The 24,342-nt window shown below is 42.0% G+C and overlaps 3 protein-coding genes across 3 annotated transcripts; 1 reads left to right on the top strand and 2 right to left on the bottom strand.

The window, feature by feature from the left end:
• Window positions 1-271: 271 nt before the first annotated feature.
• Window positions 272-2,925, bottom strand: ndufaf5 (NADH:ubiquinone oxidoreductase complex assembly factor 5). The gene is made up of 11 exons (XM_030778943.1): window positions 2,602-2,925; window positions 2,471-2,511; window positions 2,291-2,354; window positions 2,150-2,197; window positions 1,912-2,015; window positions 1,750-1,789; window positions 1,375-1,572; window positions 1,033-1,093; window positions 825-908; window positions 467-549; window positions 272-358 (listed from the first exon to the last, which is right to left on the bottom strand). Exons 1-11 carry the CDS (start codon window positions 2,923-2,925, stop codon window positions 272-274), a joined length of 1,134 nt encoding a protein of 377 aa, XP_030634803.1.
• Window positions 2,926-3,379: 454 nt separating this feature from the next.
• On the top strand, window positions 3,380-11,237 carry esf1 (ESF1 nucleolar pre-rRNA processing protein). Its single transcript, XM_030780750.1, has 14 exons — window positions 3,380-3,438; window positions 4,184-4,688; window positions 5,035-5,375; window positions 6,059-6,172; window positions 6,489-6,598; window positions 7,085-7,237; window positions 7,736-7,850; window positions 8,021-8,174; window positions 8,402-8,572; window positions 8,845-8,969; window positions 9,137-9,227; window positions 9,573-9,664; window positions 9,882-10,031; window positions 10,529-11,237. The coding sequence occupies exons 2-14, from the start codon at window positions 4,223-4,225 to the stop codon at window positions 10,856-10,858; spliced, it is 2,412 nt and encodes an 803-aa protein (XP_030636610.1). The 5' UTR covers window positions 3,380-3,438; window positions 4,184-4,222; the 3' UTR covers window positions 10,859-11,237.
• A 2,103-nt stretch (window positions 11,238-13,340) lies between these two features.
• Window positions 13,341-15,751, bottom strand: btbd3a (BTB (POZ) domain containing 3a). Its single transcript, XM_030780084.1, is given in 5 exon segments — window positions 13,341-13,520; window positions 13,522-14,458; window positions 14,681-14,799; window positions 15,025-15,115; window positions 15,500-15,751. Coding segments are annotated over 5 exon segments (1,395 nt in total). The 5' UTR covers window positions 15,652-15,751; the 3' UTR covers window positions 13,341-13,424.
• Window positions 15,752-24,342: the final 8,591 nt, after the last annotated feature.

Genomic DNA, 24,342 nt, shown 5'->3' with positions numbered 1-24,342 from the left:
ACTATATAATGATTTGCATAATGGACAGCCATTCATTATTTATGCATTTGTATTTCCACACGTAAAAAAAAAAAAAAAATCTTTTAGCAAAAGAGAAATTATGGACTGTATATCACCATAATAAATTCTTACAGTTTATTTACGTCTGGTGAAAGTTTGATGGGGGGGGGGGGCGCGCTATTTGTGTGTAACCTTTGAAAACACACAAAGGCATAACTTAAGTGTTAATCTGACAAAAAAACGACATCAACAACGAGAATGCAGTTTATTCCTATGATTTCTTGCTGGATTCCGGTTGGCCAATCTTTGACAGGTCAGCGAAAGACACGTCAGCCGAGCCTCTTTTTGCTGGTTTTGCCTAGAAAAAGACGCATGAACAGGAATTAAAATCCATGATTATTTCACCCAAGAACTGGTCTGACCGCTCCAAACACGAATAAGTCATGGTCAGTAAAACTCTACTCACCTGTGATTCGTGTGGTTTCCAGCCAATCATGTACAGGATCTCAAAAGTGGCGGGAACAGACCCATCCTCGCTGCCGTACATTTCTAACAGAGACAGATAAACATCAAAAATAACTATGCCACGTCAGAGTCAGGTCAGCGGCTAATATAAAACTGACTGGAAGTGAGATATCACCTCAGACTTTCACAGTCAAAATATTACCACCTTTATTAACACCTCATTACAGTGAAAAAGACTCATTTAAAACCAAACGTTTAGATGCACGTTGGCTGACGTTAATTGGGACGTGGCGTGTTAGGTTCAGTCCGGTGAAGAATGGATCAGTGAATGAGTAGGGTGACACTGATAGCGCCCTCACCTTTGTAGATGGCAGCTGCTGCTAGAATAGAGTCTCTGTGTAAAAGAGACTTTCTATTCCAAGCACAGTTACTTTCGCCCATCCCTGAAACACAAATCAAAACCTCGAGAGTGACTGCTTCACACAGCGCAGCATTTTTAAGACAAAGAGAAATACTATGTGTAAGTGTGAGACCACTGGGATTTATCTTACAATGACAGGCCAATACCTTGCAAGTCATCCATGACTTCAAACATGCCAGGATAATGAACCTGAATTTCATCAGTGTCCTGTGTTTTCAAACATACACACACACACAGACACACACACCACACACACACACACACACACACACACACACACACACACACAAAATCTTAAGTAGGCACCTGAAAAGGGTGACGTGATGGACGTACAAGCAAAAAAAAAAGAAAAAAAAAAGAAAAAGAACACTAGACCTACAACACTAACCAATCAAAAAAACTCATTTCTCAAAAACACAGGCATTCTAAAAACGCAATATGGATCAATGCAGAACCAGACTAGAATATTCTAGAGCCACGGTACTGACCACAGTGAGCATATTGAAGCCAGCCTGGCCCAGGAGGTTGCCCAGGTCTGTGACGGCCGTGTAGGGAGACACGTGGGGGGAGAACCCCCCCTCTCTCTCCAGCTCCGCCAGCTGTAAAGAACAACGCAACTCATACAATGTCTCTCCTCCAACCATTGCCCCGATGAACACACCGTCAGGTTTCAGGACCTGATGGATCTGAGAGAGAGACAGAGAGAGTGGGAGAGAGAGAGAGAGAGAGAGAGAGAGAGAGAGAGAGAGAGAGAGAAGGAGAGAGAGAGAGAAGAAGAAGAGAAGGGTGGATTGTCAGGCATTTAGTGGAAAACAAACTTCACACTTCTTCAATGTAAGAAAGAGACAGAAATGCAAAGATACCTGTCTTAAAGCTCCAGGGAGATCGTTGATCCAATGTAGGCTAACAGAGAAACAGAAAATCGTATTTGAATATGTTAATGTACCCTGCCTCATGTTGCTAAATGGTGCAGACATTGTATTTTGGACCGCTGTGGATGCACACTCCTCGTATATGAGGTTCACCTGAGACTGCTAACCACCAGGTCAAAGGTGTTTTCTTTAAAAGGCAGGAACTCCTCATCTGCCATCACACAGTGGGTCGGCATCTCACAATCTTTTTTAAGCCTCTGACAGAGAAACGACATATGTGAAGGAGGAGGGGAGTTATTCTTAATTCACTCAGTCAGTGCAAACGTAAATTCAAACGGCAGTACTTCAGTACAAAAAATTGCGCCAGACAGTAAGATGCACTTTAACTTACCAGTGAACTATCTGATATATCGGTGAGGAAAAAGCGTTCAACTACTTCCTGTAAAGAAAGGAAAGCATAACGTTAGACCAAACACAGCCCGTGAGTACGCGGTAAAGTTAGAATGTCTCGATGAATTAACGTGCCGTTTACCTTGCTTAAATGTTCAGCAATGTGACTTTTTCCACAACCCACATCTAGAGCCAACGGGAATGTTCTGAAATAACGATTATATTCAGAATGTTGACTTCATACAGAAAAAAAACCCACTTCAGTCAGTCATTTGTGCACTAAATGATTAGCCTGAAATAGTAGCCCGCACTGGACAGTTACCTCGCAATATCGTAAACTCTGTCTGCAACTCTGCTGCCAACCTGCAGGAAAAATACAACGTCAAGTAAATACTGGAAACCTGTTTGCCATAAAAATACAGTACAAGTTTAAATTATACTGGATAGACCAACCTCGTCTCTTAGATAATCATATTTGTTGTTGTCTTCTAAAGAGAATGCCCATTTCTTCTGTTGTCGCTTCATGGTTCTGTCAAATACATTCATAGCACCACCTGGCCTGCCGGAGAGACGCCTCTGTACCGTTGTGCATCGTGAAAAATTATTAAGTGATTTTGACAGAAACTCGTTGCCAGATGGAACTTTTACATGATCTGTAAGGATACCTCTCTGACATTCAACCCGTTGTAACGCAGACGACCTGATTCTGCAAGATTTGAGGATATTCTGGCAAACACAAATGCCTCTAAGACTACGACTGCTTAGATAATTATTCATTCTTGTCTCACTACGAATAGATTTCAAGATGACATGTCAACGAAGACTAAAAAAAAAGAAATTCGAATTCAAATCACCGCATCACTGAAATGTGTCTCACTCGGCTAGGTTGACCTTTTCGTAATATAACAACAAAGTCTACGACGTTGTCGTGAAAATGTGGAACTGGATTAAACGCTGTGGAACAGGGGCGTTGGTGTAATAGCAAGTAAGTTGATTAAACGACTCTAAATATCTTCTGCTTGTTTTTAACGTTTAAATATAATAACTTGACAATGCATTTGACCCATGTGATTTTTACTGGTAAGTTTTCATGAGTTAAGTTGCTTTCGGAACGGAAAGAATTAAGAGAAGAAAGCGCAGCTAAACTGATTTGAACCGTCTGGCATGCCGTAGGAAAAGAGGGGTGGGGAAACAGAAAGGTCAGAGACGTATTGCATGTTGGGAGAACACGTGGATAACCATGAAGTTTACTAGTCCTAAGTGTATCTTTTTGTGGTGATAAATTATCTGGTAAGGTATAAACACATTTAACACATGTATTTATATGTGACTGACTTACTTGACTATCGGTCTTGTGGACGCAATGCCGCGTGCGTGCTAGCGAGTTTTTGTTCTTGTGTTTAAGAGGCTTACATGGTCGCTAGCAACCTGGCTAACTGACAGTGTGAATTTTTCTAAATACTTAACTGTGCAGTGTTTATGTACAGTTTATGACTAACTTAATCATTTAAGTATCTATTTTGTGGTCGTCTTAAAGTTCATATGTTTGTACAGCCTAATGCTTGAGTCCCTGTTTCTGACAGGTGACTGTTAGGATACACTGATATTCTCTGCTCCGAATTATTTTTTAAATTGGCGCAGACACCTCAATAAAACTGTATTATTTTGTCTTTTACCATTTCATACATTACACACGTAATGGACATCGACGTTAAGTTGTGTTGATGACTGAGCATGAACATTTAGCATTGTCTTACAGCTAAAGGTGTCGTCCGACTTTAATATAAGCACCTGAATAGTTATGTGTTATTTGCGTACTAAGTCTAATGTCATGCTTAAACCATCGCATGCACTGTGCGCCTACCAATGTGTCATCACGTGTGGTCATACCGGTGTTCTTACTGAGTAATTATTTTGTACTTACGTACGTAGTAATTATTAATATAAGTTTATTATGTTGAATGAGCTATTGATTTTCCGGCATGGGCTGAAAGCCAAGTTCTAACTGTGCTTCTTCTCTTTTGCGTTCACTCAGGTTTTTCCTCTCAAATCAGGCTAACATCAATATATCACCATGCCTGGTAGAAAGGATCAGAGCGGCGATGACCGCTTTGCCAAAATTAAAAAAGACCCTCGTTTCTGGGAGATGCCCGAAAAGGAACGCAAGATCAAAATCGATAAGCGTTTCCAGTCCATGTTCCACGATGAGCGTTTTAAACTGAAATACACGGTCGACAAGCGCGGCCGACCGGTAAACCACTCCTCGGCCGAAGATCTGAAGCGCTTCTACAACCTGTCTGACTCTGAACAGTCCGACGTACCCGAAGAAAAGGAAGAGAAGAAAAAGGAAAAGAAGAAGAAGACAAAATCAAAGCCAGATGCTGAACATGAGCCAGACGTTGACGATGCAGAAGAGGACGAAGATTTGACAGAGAAGGTCGCAAAAAAAGGCAAAAAGGCCTTGAGGTCAGCTGATGTTGGCAAAGCTGATAAAACCAAAGGAAAAGAGCCAACCAGAGGGGTGAAGGTGTTTGAAGAAGGTAAAAAGAAGCATAACCTTTCTCAAATTTTGGTCCACTTGTTTGGAGCTGTGATCACTACTGTCTTGAATGGTTTAGGTCAGATTGTTATTCAGAATTCAGATGTCAAAACGCTTTCAGGACTGAAGAAGGTAAACCTGACCAATGTGGACGGATCAAGCCTAAATGCTGATCTCTGATCAGTATTGCTTGCAATCTAAGGATTGCTAAGAAAAAGGTTGCGATCGTCCTGATAGCAGATATGATGAAGTCTTTTGTAGTGCAAACGTAAAACTGTGAGTGTTAGAGTAATTGAACTGTTGTTATGTGGTTAACTTGCTTATCATAAAGAGTTTTGTTTTGACAGGTGAGGAAGAGGAGGAAGACGACTCTGAAGGTGATGAAGATGAAGATGGTGATATGGACATGGACGAAAGCGTGTCTGAGGGAAGTGAGGAGGAGGAGGAGGAAGACGACGGCGCCAAGGAAGATGAGGGTGATGAAGATGAGAGTGACGTTCAGTCTGAGGAGGAGGAAGAGGACAATGACAGCGGCCCCGACCTGGCCAGAGGGAAGGGAAACATCGAGACAAGCTCAGATGAGGATGATGATGAAGAAGACGAAATTGAGAAAATTCTTCATCGTGAGGAAGAGGAGATACAGCACGACTGGGGCGAGATGTGGAAAGACGCTCCTCGGTCTGACGATGTGAGTTTTCGTCCTCACTATAAAAAAAAGAAAAAAAAAATAGAGCCGTTATCTCTTTGTAAACTCACGCTTTTTTTTTGTTTTTGGCACCGATTCATTCATTCCAATGTTTTTGTTTCAGAAAGTGTTTTAATTTTTTTTTTTTAACACAAATGAATTTAGTCAAATGATTTATGCACATTTTTGTTGCAGTCATTATTTAATTCAGTTACAAAAATAAGAGCGAGTCTTTCAATGACAGTTCTAACATTGTCTGACAGGTCAACGTGCATTGTAATTGAGTTAAACATTAAAATGATTGGTCATTATCTGACAGAATGGCTTAAATCTACAGTAAAGATTTCACCCGGAACCAACTTTTTTTGTGTGTGGTCGTAGTAGTGCTATGGAATGAATATATGACTGACAGTATGAGAAGTGGAGGTTGTTGTGTGAGGGTATTTGGTCAGACGTCTCGGAGGCTGGCTGTGTGTTATATAAATGAATGTATGAATGAGACTGACGTTATGAGAAGTGAACGGTGTTGTTTTGGTCAGACGTCTCGGAGGCTGGCTGTGTGTTATATAAATGACTGTATGAATGAGACTGATGTTATGAGGCTGGCTGTGTGTTATATAAATGAATGTATGAATGAGACTGATGTTCTGAAAAGTGAACGGTGTTGTGTTGGTCGGTTTGGTCAGATGTCTCGGAGGCTGGCTGTGTGTAACATGGATTGGGACAGGATCAAGGCTAAAGACCTGCTGGCCCTGCTGAACTCTTTTAAACCTAAAGGTGGAGTGGTGCTCTCTGTCAAGGTAACCTGTTCTCCTTTTATGTTAAAATACCTTTTACGTTTCTTTTATACTATATACTACATTTCTTTATTATTATTATTTACTATGTTTCTTGTAATAAAAGATTAAAATAAAAGAAAATTCACACTAAATTCATTTTTATAACATTTTGGATGATTTCATTTCGTTCTTCATTATTTAGTAGCAGATTTGCTTAGTAAAATGTCCTACAAATCCGAGAAAAGGGAGAGAAACGCAAACCAGAGACGTTTTGTGTAACCGTGAACTGTACGCGTGTGTTTGTGTGTGTGTGTGTGTGTGTGTGTGCGTGGTTCAGATCTACCCGTCCGAGTTTGGGAAGGAGCGGATGAAGGCGGAGGAGACCCAGGGACCGCTGGAGCTCACCACTCTCCCAGAGGACCCTGAGGAGGACACGGAGGAGCAGAGGTAGGGTAAAAGCACTGCGCCTCCCAGACAGGATCAGGTTTTTACTAAACCCTCTTTACTAAAAATATTCCCCTTTAATGACTTTTACAGAGACAGGCCCGTTTGATTGTCAGGAAAACACTGCATAAGCTGGAAACTTGAGTCTCCGTTTTGCGTGCAATAGACTTAAAATCTTGCTTTTCTTTGGCTTAGTCAAGCTCTGGGTTAGAGAATACTTTTTAAATAGCTTTCACTTGATGAAAGTGACCTTTAAAATGGTTCCTTTTAAATATGTTTTGACAAAGAGAAATATTACGTTGGTCTTCTGCTGCCAATAAACAAGAGCCACACAACATAACAAATATTACTGATTAGCAGTACATGTTTTGTTGATTGTTTATGTTATGATTGAACACAATCATAATTTAGTCAGTGAAGGTTGAAATGTCGTGACAGAAATGTTTTCTGTTATTCTTCCCAGCTGATCTGAGTTATTTTGTGCAACAGGATTTACCGAGAGAAAGTGCGTGATTATCAGTTTAAGCGGATGAGGTATTATTACGCCGTGGTGGAGTGCGATTCGCCGGAAACGGCGGCGAAGATCTACGAGGAGTGTGACGGGTTCGAATACGAAAGCAGCTGCTCCATGCTCGACCTACGGTGAGTAGATAAGAAACCTCTCTCACTTAACAACGCCAAATACTGATTCCTCTCTGGCTCCAGCATGTACAATGCTACTGGATTACCGTTTGAATTGAGACGGTCCAGTCAGTTTTATACCAGTATTACGTCTGATAACCTAGTCCAGGGGTTTGTGGCGGAACTGTAGGGGGTTCTTGGGATTGTGACTGAAATGTCAATTTCAGATTAAATGAATTTAGTTAAAATCTTAAAGGGGGGTGCTTCAGGAAAATAATTTGGGTTTAAAAATGTTCACCTGACAAAAAAACATTGGGAACCCGCAATATAATGTAAGAAGTTTATGAGTTTATTTCTGTTTCTTTAAATGTACAGAGTAGAAATGTGAGCATTTGGGGGATTTGTGTGGTGTTAGTTTGTGTGACTGTTCCAGCACCTTCATCAGCGTCATATTCCTCTGATATTTCTTTTCTCTCGGCCTTTCAGTTATTTATTTGTTTGTTTATGTTTTCTGAGCAGCTTTATTCCGGATGACGTGACGTTCGATGACGAGCCTAAGGAAGTGGCCACTGACGTAGACTACACCACGTACAAACCCAAACTGTTCACGTCCTCAACCACCACCACGGCAAAGGTCAGAACCACTCCAGCGTCTGTTCACATAAGATAGAGGTCAAGGGTCAAGATAGAGGTCAAATCAATTACATTTGATAGGCAGGAACGGTATAAAATACGAGGTTATTGGAAATGTACTAATATCACAACCAGTGTGTGTAATTACAGTGCGTGTGTGTCTGTGTGTAGGTGGACCTGACGTGGGATGAAACAGACCACGACCGAGTTACAGCGCTCAACCGCAAGTTTAATAAGGACGAGCTTCTGGAGATGGATTTTAAGGCTTACCTGGCCTCCTCCAGCGAGGAAGAGGAGGAAGAGGAAGAAGAAGAGGAGGAAGAGGGTAAGTCACTCTGTATTTTGTTTCAGGATCATTCTGCCAGTGAACTTTACCGACTGTTGGTCTGACATTTCAGCAAGTAGTGTGTGAAATTTTAGTGTAAGGTTATTCATCTACCTAAATGAAAGTTTGTGTAGCTGCAAGTACGACAGTGTGAATTTGGTTATTTGTGGTTTCCTGTAAAGGTATAAACCTTGATTCATTCACATGAGTCTGTTTTTTTGGATCAGCTGCGGAGAAACCGGCTGAAGCGGAAAGTGAGGGACAGAAGAAGTCGAAAAAGCCCAAGAAGAACGACACAGAGCAGATTGCCAAGTACAGAGAACTGCTGAAGGGGATTCAGGAGAGAGACCAGAAGGAGAAAGACAAAGACATGGAGATGGAGATCACCTGGGTTCCAGGTACGGTCAGAGCCGAGATGGTTCCAGTGGCCTGCAGTTTCATAAACGATCACTCAGCTGAATGCGGTGTGACTCCATGGAGGATCCAGTTAAAAACAGTTAGCATTGGGGGTTTTTTTTGTTTTGTTTTTTTATGTAGTGAATTGCGTAGGTGTTCACACAGCCTTGTTTTGTTTCTCTTCTAATTACATTTCGTATTTTCCCTCTCTGAGTGAATGTTAATATTGTAAATGTGAGATGTAATGTGTGTTTGGTTGTTTGGATGGTTTTAGGCTTGAAGGAGACCACAGAGAAGCTAGTAAAGAAGAAACTGGAAGGAAAGGATAAACTGACTCCATGGGAGGAGTATCTACAGAAGAAAAAAGAAAAGAAGAAAGAAAAAAGGAAACAGAAGAAGGTGAATACATATGATTAAGATTTAGAAACCAGGCAGTCGACCTCACACACGAGCAAACTCTAGAGTCTTTTGGCTTACCCCTGTCAACATACTCTGTCTCACACACACACACACACACACACACACGCCCTCGTACTCATTTAATAAACATGTCCTCGTCCACTCAGGAGTCTGCAGAGACTGACATCAGCGATGATGACTTGCCCCCTGATGTTGACCTTGATGACCCCTTCTTTGCAGAGGAGCTGGGCCAAACAGGTGGGTCGGGATTCAGCTCCTCTCACGCTCTCCTTTCCCTCCTCATCCTTCCTTTCACCTTTTCTTCTTCTTTATTTGGATTATGTGTGAAATATTTATTCATTTATTTTATTTTGTTTATGCACAACAGACCAAACATAGTGAGTACTTGGAAGAGAGTGAAGAAACAGAAATATGAAACCCATATATATATATATATATATATATTTCTATATTTCTATTTCAGTCTTTGATGATTGGTTTTTAGTACGTCTGCATTGAGGCTCTGTTGAATCAGCTGTAGAGCAGAGGCCTGAGTCAGTGTGAGCGCTAACAGTGTGTCTGTGCACCCCAAACCTTTAACAGGAACATCCCTGAAGAGCAAGAAAACAAAGAACAGCAAAAAGTCGGAAGAAGAACGGACGCCGGAGGAAGAGGAAGAGCTTGAAAAACAAAAGGTCAGGATGTGTGAGATTGCTGTGACTGACAGGAGACAAAAGAGCTTTGTTCAAATCCGTGTGTGAAATGTGTGATTTTATGTGTGATTTTAAATAAAAAAAAATGTATATATATATATAGGAATACAGCTTCAAAATGTGAAACAACTCTTTATTCAGATGTGTGTGTGTGGTGTGTGTGTGTGGTGTGTGTGTGTGTGTATTTGTTTGTTCACAGGCTGAGATGGAATTGCTGATGGATGACGATGAAGACGAAAAACACAAGCATTTTAACTTTGACAAGATCGTGGAACATCAAAACCTGAGCAAGAAGAAGAGGAAGAAACTGATGAAGAGTAACACGCCGCTAGAGGAGGACGACTTCCAGGTCAGAACCCCACGGTTGTCCAGGGTCACTGCGGGTCATGTCTACTGGAGGGGGACGTTTGACCTTTTGAGTCGTGCTGGACATTTGAGTAGTACTGTTACGTCGCGCTGTCGTTTTAAGAGTTGTCGTTTTCACTATTTCAGCCGAAGTCACACACTGCTGTTTCAACACAGCAAATTCTGTTTAATGAAACAGCTGAATTACATAAATGCACACATCATTTACTTTAACTCATGTTTCATCTTTGAGTGTTGAAACTTTTGAAAATGAATTGAACTTTTTTTTTTTCACACGGCTTATGTTTTATATATATATATATATATACAGATATATATACAGATCTTTTAAACAGATCTCCCTTCACCATAATCATCATTGTACAAATGTTTTTGAAAACACACTTCACCTTTATATTGATTATTCACCTTTTGTATTCACCTTTATATTGATCATCCTTTTTTTAAGTCCTATCTTTCTCTCTTTGTCTTGTCTCTCAGGTGGATGTGAAGGATCCTCGTTTCCAAGCGATGTTCACCTCTCACCTTTATAACCTCGACCCGTCCGACCCCGCCTACAAGAAGACCAAAGGCACACAGAGCATCGTGGAGGAGAAACAGCGCCGCAGGGAGGAGCAGCAGCAGTTAGAGGAGAAACAGCGTCGGGAGGAGGCGCTCAAGAGCGCACGGGCGGAGCCGACACAGGACGTCACCCCGGAGGCTGGGAAGACTTCACAGAAAGCCATGGACCCCGGTCTGGCCTTACTGATCAAGTCCGTCAAAAACAAGACGGACCAGCATCAGGCCCGCAAGAAACAGAGGACGAAATAGATTGACAAAGAGAGAGAGAGAGAGAAACTGACCGATGTGATATTTTTTAAATGTTGTTAAAACGCTGGACAGAGGAGGTCAATTTTTTTTTTTCCCCAGTTGATTCAGGACCTTGAGTTTCTCTAAGCCAGACGACCCCTGAGTGATGTTCACATAGTACTGCTCTGAAAGTGTCACTTCTCAGGCAGGAACACTTTTTTTTCCTGAAAAGGAATGAACGATACCGTAGTGATTGTGTGACTGTGCGTAAACATAACCCATCCCGATAAGAGAGTGGTAACGTGAACTCATGAAAAGGTTTTTGAAACTTTACAAGACGATCAAGTGAACTGTTAATAACCGTGTACAGGTCTGTGTGTCTTTTATATAATATCCCCCTACTCCTGATTCTGTCGCTTCATTAAAAAGAAAAAAAAAAAAAAAGAAACAGTCATAACAGGCATGATGAACCAGAAAAGTTTTATTTCCAAATGGATACCAATGCAAATTCACACATTCAAGAGTCTGTTGGCACTTTTCATAATGCAGGCATATCAGTGCTGCGGCTTATTAAAATACACTCCATGAAACATAAGATATTCTTCATTACAGACCACCCTAAAAGAAATGCAAACCTCCAATCACAAGGCAGGATTAGGAGACAGTCACTTCATTTTACATGTTACTACACGAAGATTTACAAAAATTACACATGTGGTGAGTAAGCGAGTGTGAATGTCGCTCACCCTACTTCCATATTACTTCTAGAAATGAACTGGTAGTGACTGAAAGAACTGGAGGGGTATTCCAGAAAGCAGGTTTAGTGAGGTTTAGTTAACTCAGCGCAAGTAGTAAACCTCCTAATAGAAGAGCCCTATGACTTTGTTTTGCTAGGGGAGAATGAAGCCAGAGGGCTCTTCTATTAGGAGGTTTACTACTTACTATGAGTTTTCACTAAACCCACTTTCTGGAACACCCCTGTGGTAAAGGGATCAAATAAAAACAATATGAAGTTGTGCTTACTACAGTAAAACAGATAAATACATGTTTGCTAATGACAAACTTTGAAAAAATTGGATTCAACAAGAAAAAAAAAGAAATTAGTGTTAATGGTAATAGTGCAGCCTGGGAAAACCGAACATGTATTGTGCATACAAGACTGGAGACAGACAAGAGCACCAGTAAAGAACTCCAGTCTTAACTCCAGTCTGACTAACATCTCCATCTCATTCCAGTCACACCTCACTGTTTTCAAACTGGTTTTTTACCCCCGCTCTACAGTGTACTCATGTCAATTGTGCTCCTTAGGTGTGGGTTGGTTCCATCTACACGTTAACAAGAACAAGGTTACATTTGTAAACAGAAAAATAACTACCTCTTTTATTTTATTTACTTATTTATTTATGTTTGTTTGCTTTGCGAAACAATTGCATCACAATTCCGTCAGTGACAAGTTTAGTATAAAATATTTTCAAATATTTCTTTATATCTTAGAAACTCACCAAAATAAGTGTTTTACTCGGTTATACTTTACAATGTATAAAGGTAAATACAAATATGATTGATTACTTCTAATCTTTTAATAAATCAGCACAACAGCTTCACAAAAGAGGTTAACATCCTCTACCGCCCCCCCAAAGAAAAGGCATCAAATGATTATAGAGCACCAAATCTGTACTCAAACCTTAAACAGGAAATCACCTTGAGATTGGAATGTGACTTACACTTGTTCAATCAATCAAACAAGTGAACAAAACAGTACTAGTGACTACATTGTACTTAAGGGAAGAAGACTACCTGTGGACGTTACGTTAAGAGTTTTGGAGCTTGAAAAAGCAACAGTAAAGCAATGACTGCTCCACTTTCAGTGCAAAGCAGCAAGGTCGTCGACCAGGTCGTAAGGTACTTCTCTAGATTTACACAGACACGCAAACGTTTAACGATTAAACTTCATGGACTGAAAAAAAACCCCAAAAAAACATTTAGGTAATAATATTGGACAAGAATTAGGCGAGAATGTTACCATGAGCTTAGACCGTCTGTCAGTCAGCAATTAGTGTTGTTTCATTAAAAAACAAACAAACAAACACTTCATCTACCTTTGTAAAGATGGTGGTCTGGCAGTGACGGGGTTAGGAGACGAATACCGTTTACTGTTGTTTGGCTTCAGTCTCCTCCCTTCTACTACATCATCTAAGAGACGTTAACACCAGGAGCAGCTAATGACACAGTTTTTCTCAGCACAGAATTCAATGAAAACACACAGGTGGAATGACTTATCTAACAGTGCAATTTCAATCGTAAATTGTTCAAAGGAATGTCACTTCAAACTTGCAGAAGAAAGAGAATGGCGATTCTAGACCTTCATACAATACTATCATCATCACAGGACATTAGCGACACGAGAAGATTCCAGAAAACCTACTTGGGGGCTTGGTTTTGTCAACCGCTACGTCAATATCCAACTGAAATTTGAACAAACCTGTTTGCTGTGTACAAAGCAGATGGCAAAAGTGGATCTCGTGGGTTTAAGGGCCATGGTGGAATAGCACTGTTTTACACCACCAGTGCTGCTCTCGTGTCTCCATCAAGCGTAAAAAATGAGCTCTGGTATCTGCCCCCCCTGCACGCCCGTACCGTTGGTACTGTCTGACGAGCACTGAAACTGGAACGTCACTTTCCCCGCATTGTACCTCCGTCATGCCTTCCTGTCCGAAATAACTCAACTCGTTCCCATCCAGAATCACGCTCGCCGTGTAGAACGTGTCCGGTTCTACCTGAACCGGGTACTCGAAGAACACGGGAAACGTGTTGCTGGAACCGTCGGAAAAGTACTTGATGACGGCCAAGCCCAGAGTCACGCCCTGTCTCTTCAGCTCAATCTTCGCCTGGTACTCGGCGGAACCACAGCTGGAACCGTAGAGCCCAAACCCGGCGATGAAGACCCGTTTGTCCACGGCGAACTGGATGCTGTCGCAACGGCCCCGGTAACGCCACTGGTTGCTGCGGTAGGCGCAGGACTGGAAGCGGTGACACCTCTGAGGCGTGAGGCCTTTCCGAGGCTTGCAGACAAACTGGAGCTCCGGTTTCTTGGCCGCCGTGTACCACAGGAAGATGTTGTTGGTCTCGTTGAGCGTGAGGATTCCGGACTGCGCGGCACCGTTGGCGAAGTCCTCGAGGGCCATGGTCGGGATCCGGATCAAGTAGATGGACTTGCCCAGGACCAGGCGCTTGTTCTCGATGGTCGGCTGAAGATCCTGACGGTGGCATTCGGCCTCTGCCCAGTTCAGCACCGCCTCGAACACCACCATTTCTTTGGCATTGAGGGTCTCGCGCCGGAGGATGCTCTCCAGGGTCTGGACGTCGATGTCGCAGAAACCCTCCGATTTTAGGGCCAGTTCGGCCTGGGCGTCGATCACCTCCCAGCAGCGTTGGGTCAGATCAGGCTCCTCGAACAAGCAACTCTGGGACAACAGCACGCAAGCGTTACGGGCACTGAGGCTGGTCTCCAAGAAGTTGACGCAAGCTCGAGCCAGGTGGGGAACGATGTATTTCTTGGCAGCGTAGAGGGTGGCAAGCACAGTGTCAGCACAGAGGTCAATCTCATCACAATAGATGTACCTTCAGAAAGACAAAGAAAGGGAAGGAAGGAGTAAGTGGATGGAAGAGAGGAGGAGGAGGGCAGGAATGGACGGAAGTTTGGAGAGAGGGGGAGAAAAGGGAGAGAGAGAGAGAGAGAGAGAGAGAGAGAGAGAGAGAGCGACAGAGAGAGAGAGAGAGATGGTTATGACAGCTGTAAAAACACATCTCCTAGTGAGGCTAGGAACAGAGAGGTGGTCTTACTTCAGCATGGCCAGAAAAGAGGGCGGCTCCACGTCAGGGATACGGATTTCGTCCTTATCCTCTGCCAGCTCTCCGTAAAACATGGCGTGGAACACAGAACTGCCTACGGCCAGGACATACTGAGGCAGAGAAACAAGGGAGAATTTAGAACAAACAAGCAAAGAGTGTTACCACGGCAACAGATTAACTGCCAGGGATTCTGAGGATAGCACAAAGTTCCATTTTCACTAGCTTTCTCAGCCAGACTGGCAATGGGCCCCTTTCTTCTACAAATCAAAGTAAAAATTGTTCAGAAAACGGATACTGATATGAAAATAATCGTCACACCAAGGTCAGGCGCTAACCTTGTGTCCCGGGACTCTCTGTGTCGCACCGGGAGGGCCAACCACAAAGTGGACATCTGCCATCAGCTCATTGTTGAACATGACTGAATTTCTGCATGGGTAAAAAACAACGATGCCATTATGTACAGTAATATCAATGAGCCATTGTCTAATGTGCTGGCACAGACAGTTACAAACGACTAACTTCCTCTGTATGCCTTTTATGTCACAACTGTTCTGGGAGTACGGGACAGCCGTTTGCAACAGAGCTAAATATGCAGAATTCACATGCTCTGTAGCTAAATAGCCTACTTTGGCATTTGTGTTAACTGATGTTCAGTGAACCATGCTGTACACCAAGTGTATTAGCCTAATATGTAATCGGGCCATTATGCACAAAACATTATTAAGGATATTTTAATGTGTTTAAATTATGACAATTGTTTAGTACCAAGCTTTCATATCTCAAAAGATACTCAAGATAATTTGACCCTACCTTTCACGGATGGTAGGGTAAAGACCCTGCCAGTTGCAGCCCTGAATGGTATTGTTGTTGTTGCTGACGTTCTGTTGCTGGAATTGCTGGACGGCAGTTGCAGTAGCTGATACTGGGGTCAGTTTCTTTGTAGGGTACAGCTCTGCTGCCATTTTATACCTGTTACGGTGTTACGGTGATTTCATTGCAGAGATCTTTATTCCTTTCCTTTCGAGACCGTGCAGATGTCGAGAAAACGGGTAATACAGATGAGAGGAACGACAGAATATGAAACCTGTAAGAAGAAGGAAAAAAATCTCAGGAGAACTTGAGACTGATAATAATGTTGGTGTAAACGGACAAAGTTGAATAAAATGTAGAAATATAGACAAAGCAGTTTGTTAAAGACGCAAACGTCGACCTGAGCTTTCGGTTTTAGGGAATCCAAGGTAAAGTTTCATCACGTCGGAACAAATAATGAGACAGTCTTTTAATTTGCAATATGAATAGCAAGTATTCACGTCAACTTGTCCTCTCAAAATCATCTCTTAAAGCAGATGTCAGCCAGGAACACACTGTCTCGCTAGCTAGCCAGTATTAGGTCACAAATGTAAACAGTCTTGCTAGTTGTGGGAGCTAGCAACAGGGAAACCAGAGTTGCCTAACTAAGTTAGCTCTATCTAGGCCTCTTCATATACAGATTTAATCACAAACCAGGAGTCACTTACCAACAGCATTAATATAAAAGACAGTTGAAAACCGCTTTGTCCCGTCCGAATCAGGAAAGACAGAGGATTACTAGTTCGCTAAACTTCGATAGCCTGCTAGCTTCATGTAGCGCTCGTTTAGCTCTCTCAGTTATGTTACTATCAAGCTAAAGATGCTATGATACTTGAAAACATTTCGACTATAGGATTACAGTAAGGTTGTAATTTCCAAGAAATGAAAATAAGCAGTTGTTTCAAGAATAATGAAGGTCAGCTAGCGACAACATCCATCATCCAAGTTGGGCTGTAACTGCACATCTAGTTGGCACTCCTATTGTTTTGGGGGCACAGCGCAGCAAATACCTCCCTCCTCCGGGGATAATGTATATGTGCACATATGGAGTGGTCTTTGATTTACAGAAGTTTGTTTACTCTCCTTAGACCCAATTTAAATTTCTCAGTCGACAAAACAAATGAAGAATCCTATGCAAGAAATACTTTGTTCAGAAAAAAAAGCCATGACAGAACTTTGCTTTTAGGTTTTCATTTATTGTCATTGTATGACTGTCTTCTTCTTCTTCCTCTTCTTCTTCCTCTTCTTCTTCCAGTGCCCAACCAAACAATTAACAATGAACTAATTTCCGAAAATAAATAATAGAATATTTATAATTCTTTACATGATAAACTGCTAAATTGAGACAGTTGCAAAACCGAGCCAGGCCTAACTGTCAGAAAGATGACGGGATAATACATTATACAGGAATTAAAACGATCAATTACATCAACTGATCTATAACAGTTCACATTTTAACTGTTTTAAACTTGGTTTATTTTCAAGCAAACATTAACCTTTTCACAAACTTTTCTTAGTATGTTAGTATGTTTATCTTTTTGAGGAATTAAATAAATAAACGAGTAAATACTTGCACCCTGTCCACTTTTGAATGTTTAGGTTCACCTTCACTAGCCCCTATGACCAGTAGATGGCAGTAGTTTCACTTGCACAAATTTGCTCGACTTTTAATGAATGGTTGCCTACCGCAATAAGAGGAGTTGAAATGGGGGTGTCAGGGAATGCGCTTCTTCTCTTTATAATTCCCTAGAATGTAATAGACATATAGGAACAAGATATCTGTACAATACAATATTTAATAGTTATGTTCAGCCCAGTCATCTGTAAAAGTTTCAAGGGTAGTTTTGCTGATGCTTTCGTTACTCGCTGTGTTTACGAAAATGAAGCACTGACGTTACTACAGAATAAGGACTGACCATACGAGAGAGAGAGAGAGAGAGAGAGAGAGAGAGAGAGAGAGGGAGAGCACTGCATTGGCCATAGTAAAAGAGGGGAAACCATTGGCCTGATTGAAACTGGCCATAAATAGACAGCACTATATATTGTCTGGACTTTGATTTCAATCTTTTCTTAAATAGCTCCATTCTCCTTATGCTTAGCCATTTGAAAGCCTATTCATGGCTTATTTGGCCTAGGAAATGCCCATTGTTCCCCTGTCTCCTAGAGTCATATTCAATTTAGGCGCAAAATCTTGCTCTTTGAATGACAGTGTTGCATAGAAATGGCCCTATTCAGCTTAATAGAGAGTAATGATATTGTGATATACACATGTTTGTTTAGTTACTGATGTAATTTGTTTGATCTGGGTTTTTTTTTTTCCCAGCAGCACCATGGGCGTCTCTGGAAGTGGTGCAAGTCATGTCTCCCCTCATTTGAAGGAAAAAAAAAGGAAAGAAAGAAAGAAAAAGAAAAGTCATTGTAGTTTCCTCTTCCCATTCTCATATTTGCCCTCTCATCACAAAACTCCCTACTCCACCCTAGGCTGTAAGATAGTCTTTCTATTTTCAACGTTGCGTTCTGAAAGTCCTCCGTGCTCGTGGAGTTTCTCTTCTCCGCTTTTTCTCCTCTCTTCCACTGTGGTGCTGGATTGGTTGCACAGTGTGATTTATGGTCAGTGTGTATTGTGGGATGCTGAAGTCCTCCAAATCCGCTCCCATACTGTGAAACTGCCAAGGCCGCCCTGCCCTCATTGTACTTTAAGTTCATGGCCTTGTCTTATTGTTCTTTCCCTCTCTCTCTATTAGCCATTTCAACAATAACTCATACGATAAGACTATATTACAGGACTAGGAAACTGGTAGAATGGACATTATAGTACGCTGTGTGTTATATGAATGCTTTATGATAGATTGCGTTTCTGATTATTTGGTCGAACAGTTGTGCAGGTGATTTAAACAATATGTTTTTCCTCTAATACAGTTTGAACTGTTAAGCCGCAAGTTGGTCTGTGAACATGGATTTTAAGCCTCTAAATTGTGATGTTTTAGGTTTCAGTTGACCGCACTTACAACCAAAATGGAAAAATACATTGGTTCCAATGACAATTCCACATTTGTGTATTGTGCTTCATTTTGGGATGGTTTTCTACAAGTGGTTTTAAAAGTATTTGTGAAGAATAAAACCTAGCCATGATTTGAAATGTTAATGTTTTAAAAGTTCGTAGTAATGTCATAAGCAATAATTGTGCGTATAAATAGTCGATGAGATAGCTGTTAATGAACTCGAAGCAGACGCGGTGCCTTTGGGGAGTCTTATATGTTCTGTTAAAGGTTCTACAATTACTCCCCTTAAAACCTCAGCGAGAACGGGTGACTTAATCTCTGTTTTTCTCAATTCGCTCACTCATTCAGCGGTTGCGTTTAGGCCGTTTTCTTCCCGTCTGGGTGAAAGCACTCGTAAAAACTGTACATCTCGTTTTGGGAGAGGACCCAATCATTGTTCTGCGCAAACCCCTTGCTCCATCTGAACAAATAGCCAGTATCAACAAAAGGAGTCACAAGACTCCATCAAACCAACGAAAGCCAGATTGGCTAAAGTCAATTAGAAATCTATTACAATGAAACGCTGTTTACGGAGAGAAAAGGATAAATTAGCTGTATTGACTCCGGCGAATCTGTGGATGCACCCCCCCCCCCCACGAAACCAACCCCCCAAAAACCCCTTTCTCTTTCCTTTTTATCTGACAAGTGGCATTCATGGACTCTAAGGGTTTTCTCGCCTGGGAATGAGCTACAGTGAATGGGCCGTGCTTTGAGTGAGCACATGGTTTACTAATAGGGGGTTCTATATTCATAGCCTGGTTGGTCTACCCTCTCTTTTGTATTTTGGGTCGAGTGTTCTTCTTAGGCGTCTTTGAGTGATGTTGTTGGGGGTGGTGGTGGTGGTTGGAGGAGGGGAGGGGGGGGGTTGTAGAAGGGGGACTAACCTTGGTCTCTTGGTTGAAGCTTATTATTTGGTAGGGAGGGAGAGTGACAGAAGGCGTAGCTGTGGGACCCAGGTGGATGCTGACACCTCCCATTACGCCTCCCCCCTATTCTTCTCCTCTACCATCCATCCCTCAAGAGACCCTGGGGAGGTGAATTCGTGGGGTTAACCATATACGAAAGACTACACTCTCTGTGTGTGAGCTATTTTGTGTCTGTCTTTCTGATGGAAACAGTATATTGCCTGTGATCACAAATGTGTATGTGTGGTTGGATATTTGAAGATGGGGAGACAGTAGCACCCTAAAACTGCCCTATATGTGTGTGTGTGTGTGTGTGTGTATGTGTGTGTATGTGGCGTGTGTGCGTGTTTGTGCGTGTGTGTGCATGTTTGTGTGTGTGTGCGTGCGTGCACATATATGTGTGTGATCTGAAAAAAAAAAAAAAAAACCCCTTACAGCTCAGTGACACTGGACTGCTCTCATTCAAATTCATTGGCTGTTAGCCTTCATTCTCTCATTATTTTGTCATTGTGCCATTCAGCATCTAGAGACTTGTGTTCACAGTCAGTGAATACCCAATAAAAAGCCCATTGCTATATGGTGAATTTGGTCTGAAGAATGGGAGCGCAAGCAAAATAGTGATGGTCGAACCCAATGTTCGACAACATCCCAACCATCTGTGCTCAGGGAGGGCTGCCCCCCCCCTCCCCATTACCTCCTCCTTTCTAAATGAATGGGATAATTGAGTCTTGAATAAATTGGGATAATAGTGATTTGTATGTTTCACAATGGACTCCCTCTCCTTATTTCACACCAACATCTGCCCTATCTTTGCATTGATCCCCCATTGAAAACACCAATACATTTACCCACACTCAATTAAGCCCCTATAATCTCTCCCATAGCTGACAACAATCCTCTCCATCACTCATGCCGTGGGCCCCGCCCACCATAGAAATGATAGCAACAAATGAGCCTTTAGTGACTCTGTCATTGAGGACGGACAAAAGAAATGGAGCGATGGTCTCATGCCTGTATTCTATTTGAAGGAGGAGAAGGAGGAGGAGAAGGAGTGCGGCTCCGTTCACTTACAACACACACACACACACACACACACAGTCGTTTGGCAACAGCTGTTGATAATCTGGTTAGTGTCTGGCCTACTCCTCGAGCCCTGTTTGTTGGCTATTGTTGCCCTGTTGATCCGCCCTCTTCAGACAAGTGTTACAATTAATTTACAGTGATTTGTATGAAGGAACTGGAGGCCCCTTTGGAGGGCCCGGACCATAAAGAACAACAGAGCAGGGACCAAAATGCCATTGCTGTCCTATTGTGTGTCATTTGATGTCTCGCAAATCTTTATATAATCCTCATGATCAGCGTTAGCACAAAGAGCGAGTGTGAATTTCAATGAATTCAAAGCCTCGGAGGAGCTACAGATCAGAAACTAACAGGTTGGTAACAAATCCAACGCTCAGACGGGTTGAAACTCTGTAAGCAAGTTATGATTTCTCTTGGCTCCTGGTGTCTTGCCTTGTAATTATAGTTTCCTTAATTTGTATCTTTTCTTTTTCGTTATTATATTATTGTTCAGGATTTCTTTTGAACATAAAAACAGGTTTAACAGATACTTCTGCTCACTTGTTGAGTAATGTTTGGGCCTGTTGTGTCAACTTCCTCATTTGGAAATGAGATGTTGTGTGAACATGAATATTCGAACGTCAAGTGAAAGTCAGGTTTGGGCAGAGTGTGGAGTTCATGCCCGGGTCAAATAATGTTTTTTGACGTATTTCAATAACTGGACACTTTCTCAGTGTTCTCCAGCTGAGTTCTTTGCCTTGAGTCCTTTTCAACTTACCAAAATAACAACAGTTACTAATAATCACTGAAATAATAATTTGTCTGTCAAACAAACATGACGGGAATGTCTCACAGAGTCTTTACCAAAATGACAATTTAACCTGTTAGATCCAGCAAGGTCACAAGAAAAGGGAGCAACTAAAAACAATTAGGATGGGTCCATACATTCCAATAGTTCAAATAATCAACTGACCAGAGTCTGGTGGAAATTGTCCTTGTTCAAGTTATTTTATTTATTTATTGTTTTTGAGAACTGTTTGTCTGTTGGACCATCATTTATACACTTTGAGGTATTTTTAAACTTACAGTAAAGCTAATGATATGTGTAAATTTCCATTTATTTTCATTTTGGTGCCTGAGAAGTGGTCCAAACATTCCTTACACTCAGACCGAACTGATATATGAAGAAAAAAAAAAAAAGATTTATGTTTCTCACAGATTTAGTTTATCAGGTGATCAACGAAAAAGACATTTTTCTCTCAAACGGACGTTTGTTTTCGCTCTTGATCAGACGAGCAAGCCGTTGGTCCGTCACGTGAATTATTTTTCGAACTATCAGAGCTCCGGATGAAAACCCTCTGTAGTCGGTCCAGCCTTGCGCCGCTCATTGACTGACAATAGCGCTGAGGAGAGGACCACGGGATCAACTGGCCCTCTGCATCAGGATACACTGCCTCAATGAACAACAAAGAGAGGGAGTTTTTTTTTTTTTTTTTATTACACGTAACCATGGCTACCACACCAACACCTGCAACTCCTTAGCGAGAGATCTGGGGTCTTGAACTTTAGCTGGGAGGGGGGGGGGGGCATCCTGGGTAGCAGTGGGTGTCTGTAGCTCTCTCGCTACCGTTCATTTGTGGCTGTTTTTTTCTTTTGTTGCAGAGAATAGAGAGACAGAATGCTGGAAAAATATTGACCATAAAAAAAAAAAAGAGGCTTGCTTTGGACTTTTCTAGCTCGCAAAGAGTGGATGTCCAGCGAACTGTAGTTTTTTTTTTCTTTTTTCTTTCTCTTTTTTTCTTTGTCAAGAGAATGTTAAATTCTTTCCCATGCAGACGGACGGGGCAGTCCAAAGAGAAGCAATGTTTTATTCCCCCCCCCCTCCCGCCCCGATCAGTCAAAATGGCCATATCTTAAAAAACAAATTTAAAAACCAAACAATGGAAAAGCATGTCTCCTTCTGTTCTCTTTGTTCTTTTGCCATAACAGTGCAATGACAATGATTTCTCTGCGATGCTGAGGACTGAGGTCACTGCTTTAGCTGATTAGGTCCGGGCGAGACAAAACAATCCAGGGCGTTTTCTCTAAACAGAGTCGCTGCAGGAAGTGAGTGAATGAACGCTCTGTCACCACCACGGGGTCTTATTTGGGGGTTTGGGGAAAGAGGGTAGCAGGACGTGTGTGTGGGGTATGTGTGTGTGTGTGTGTGTGTGTGTGTGTGTGTGTGTGCATGTGTATGAGGGAGTGAGAGAGAGAGAGAGAGAGAGAGAGAGAGAGAGAGAGAGATGTGTTTGTGTGTGTGTGTAGATGCACGGCATATGCGAACGTATTTTTACCATGTAGTTGTAAATTTATGGTGTGCGTATGAGTGCGAAAATGCAAGCTTGAATGTTTGGGGGTGTGTGTGTGTGTGTGTGTGTGTGTGTGTGTGTATGTGTGTGTATGTGTATTCTTTCCGCTCTCCATGGGAACCAATAAGTCTAAGTGTGAGAGTTTTCACATCAGCGTTAGCCATGTTCTGACACGAAAGGGTGACGGCGTTTTCATTTTGCCCTAACTAGACGCCCTGACCTTATTTTAAGACACTGATCTAAGTAGCCTGTCCCCTGCAGCCTGTCCCTGGCACGGTTCTGTTCCTTGGAAAAAAAAAAGAAGCTGTTTGTGGCTTTAACACTTTTTTGCAAGTCTGTGCAGCGTGGCAACCTTTGTCTGTTTGTATATGCTTGTTACGGAGGGAGCAAGTGGCATAAACACTCTATTAATCTGGTTGGTTTGATTGTTGTTCTCATTTTTTACAATGCTGTGAACAATTAAGAGCTAAAAGAAGCAACCAATAAAACAAACCAGGCAAAACTCAGTTAATCTCTTTCCCAGAAGAACACACTGACTTTAGGCCCAGAATGACATAATGCTTTACTTTACTACACAATATCAAAGTAGCCTACTGTCAGAGTTGGTGCCTTGTGCTGTTATGAACTATGTAATATGTCACAGGAACTTGTGGGGGAATGAGGGGGGTGGGGGGCGGCGGCTAGGAGGAGACAGACAGACGGACGGACAGAGACAAATGGCTTGTCGTCCTCTCTCTGTCTCTCCTCTCCTTCTCTGTTCTCCATTCTGAGAACTTTCCTGAGATGTCACAGGATAGCTGAGCCGAGGATTCCACTCTAGGTAAAATGCCATTGTGAGGTCACAACGGCCATCAGGTTCTAAAGCCAGGTTGCTAGGAGACACAATTATTCAGATGGATCACCCACACAAAGAGCAGTTTATAAAGTAACTTCAACAAAATTCTTCTAAGCGTACAAAATCAATGTAATTTTCCAGCATGCTAATGAATGTGTAATCTTAAAAAGGCATTGCCAATAGACTGTGTGAATATATAATGGATCATATTGGTAATGAGGGTGTTGGAGTTCAGCTTGACCTTACAGTGTTTTCTGGCTAAAGTTTTGAGGACACACCAAGCTGGCATGTCATCTGTGATTTAGCTTCATTAAAAACATCAGATTAAAGTCATAAGGGGTGGCAGCAATGGCATAGGTCTACGTGTTTTATTCCATACACCCCCGCCCCCCCACCCCCCCAAACTTAACTGTCACGTTGCATCTCATCTTTAAAAACTTCAAATAGACGTCAGATTTGAGCTCAGAGTTTGGAGCTCTGTGGACGCTCTGTGGAGTGACCCACCGGCTGACACGGACGGGACGAGCTTCAAACCTCTACGAGGAAACATTTAGAAATGGAAACTTGTTGAAATGTGACATTTTGACTTTTTCATTTTCCTTCATGTGAAAAA

Source organism: Chanos chanos, chromosome 7 (genome assembly GCF_902362185.1).
Source record: "Chanos chanos chromosome 7, fChaCha1.1, whole genome shotgun sequence".
Taxonomy (NCBI): domain Eukaryota; kingdom Metazoa; phylum Chordata; class Actinopteri; order Gonorynchiformes; family Chanidae; genus Chanos; species Chanos chanos.
This window is presented reverse-complemented; position numbering and strand designations above follow the sequence as displayed.

What these genes read in the sequence shown, in the direction of transcription:
- ndufaf5 (XM_030778943.1), bottom strand. Translation starts at nt 2,925, where the DNA reads ATGAATAATTATCTAAGCAGTCGTAGTCTTAGAGGCATTTGTGTTTGC. An exon ending in TTGCTGAACATTTAAGCAAG is followed by an intron (nt 2,198 to 2,290) that starts GTAAACGGCACG and finishes CTTTCTTTACAG; the next exon opens with GAAGTAGTTGAACGCTTTTT. An exon ending in ATATATCAGATAGTTCACTG is followed by an intron (nt 2,016 to 2,149) that starts GTAAGTTAAAGT and finishes TTTCTCTGTCAG; the next exon opens with AGGCTTAAAAAAGATTGTGA.
- esf1 (XM_030780750.1), top strand. Translation starts at nt 4,223, where the DNA reads ATGCCTGGTAGAAAGGATCAGAGCGGCGATGACCGCTTTGCCAAAATT. An exon ending in TGCTCCATGCTCGACCTACG is followed by an intron (nt 7,238 to 7,735) that starts GTGAGTAGATAA and finishes TTTTCTGAGCAG; the next exon opens with CTTTATTCCGGATGACGTGA. An exon ending in AGAAGAAGAGGAGGAAGAGG is followed by an intron (nt 8,175 to 8,401) that starts GTAAGTCACTCT and finishes TTTTTGGATCAG; the next exon opens with CTGCGGAGAAACCGGCTGAA.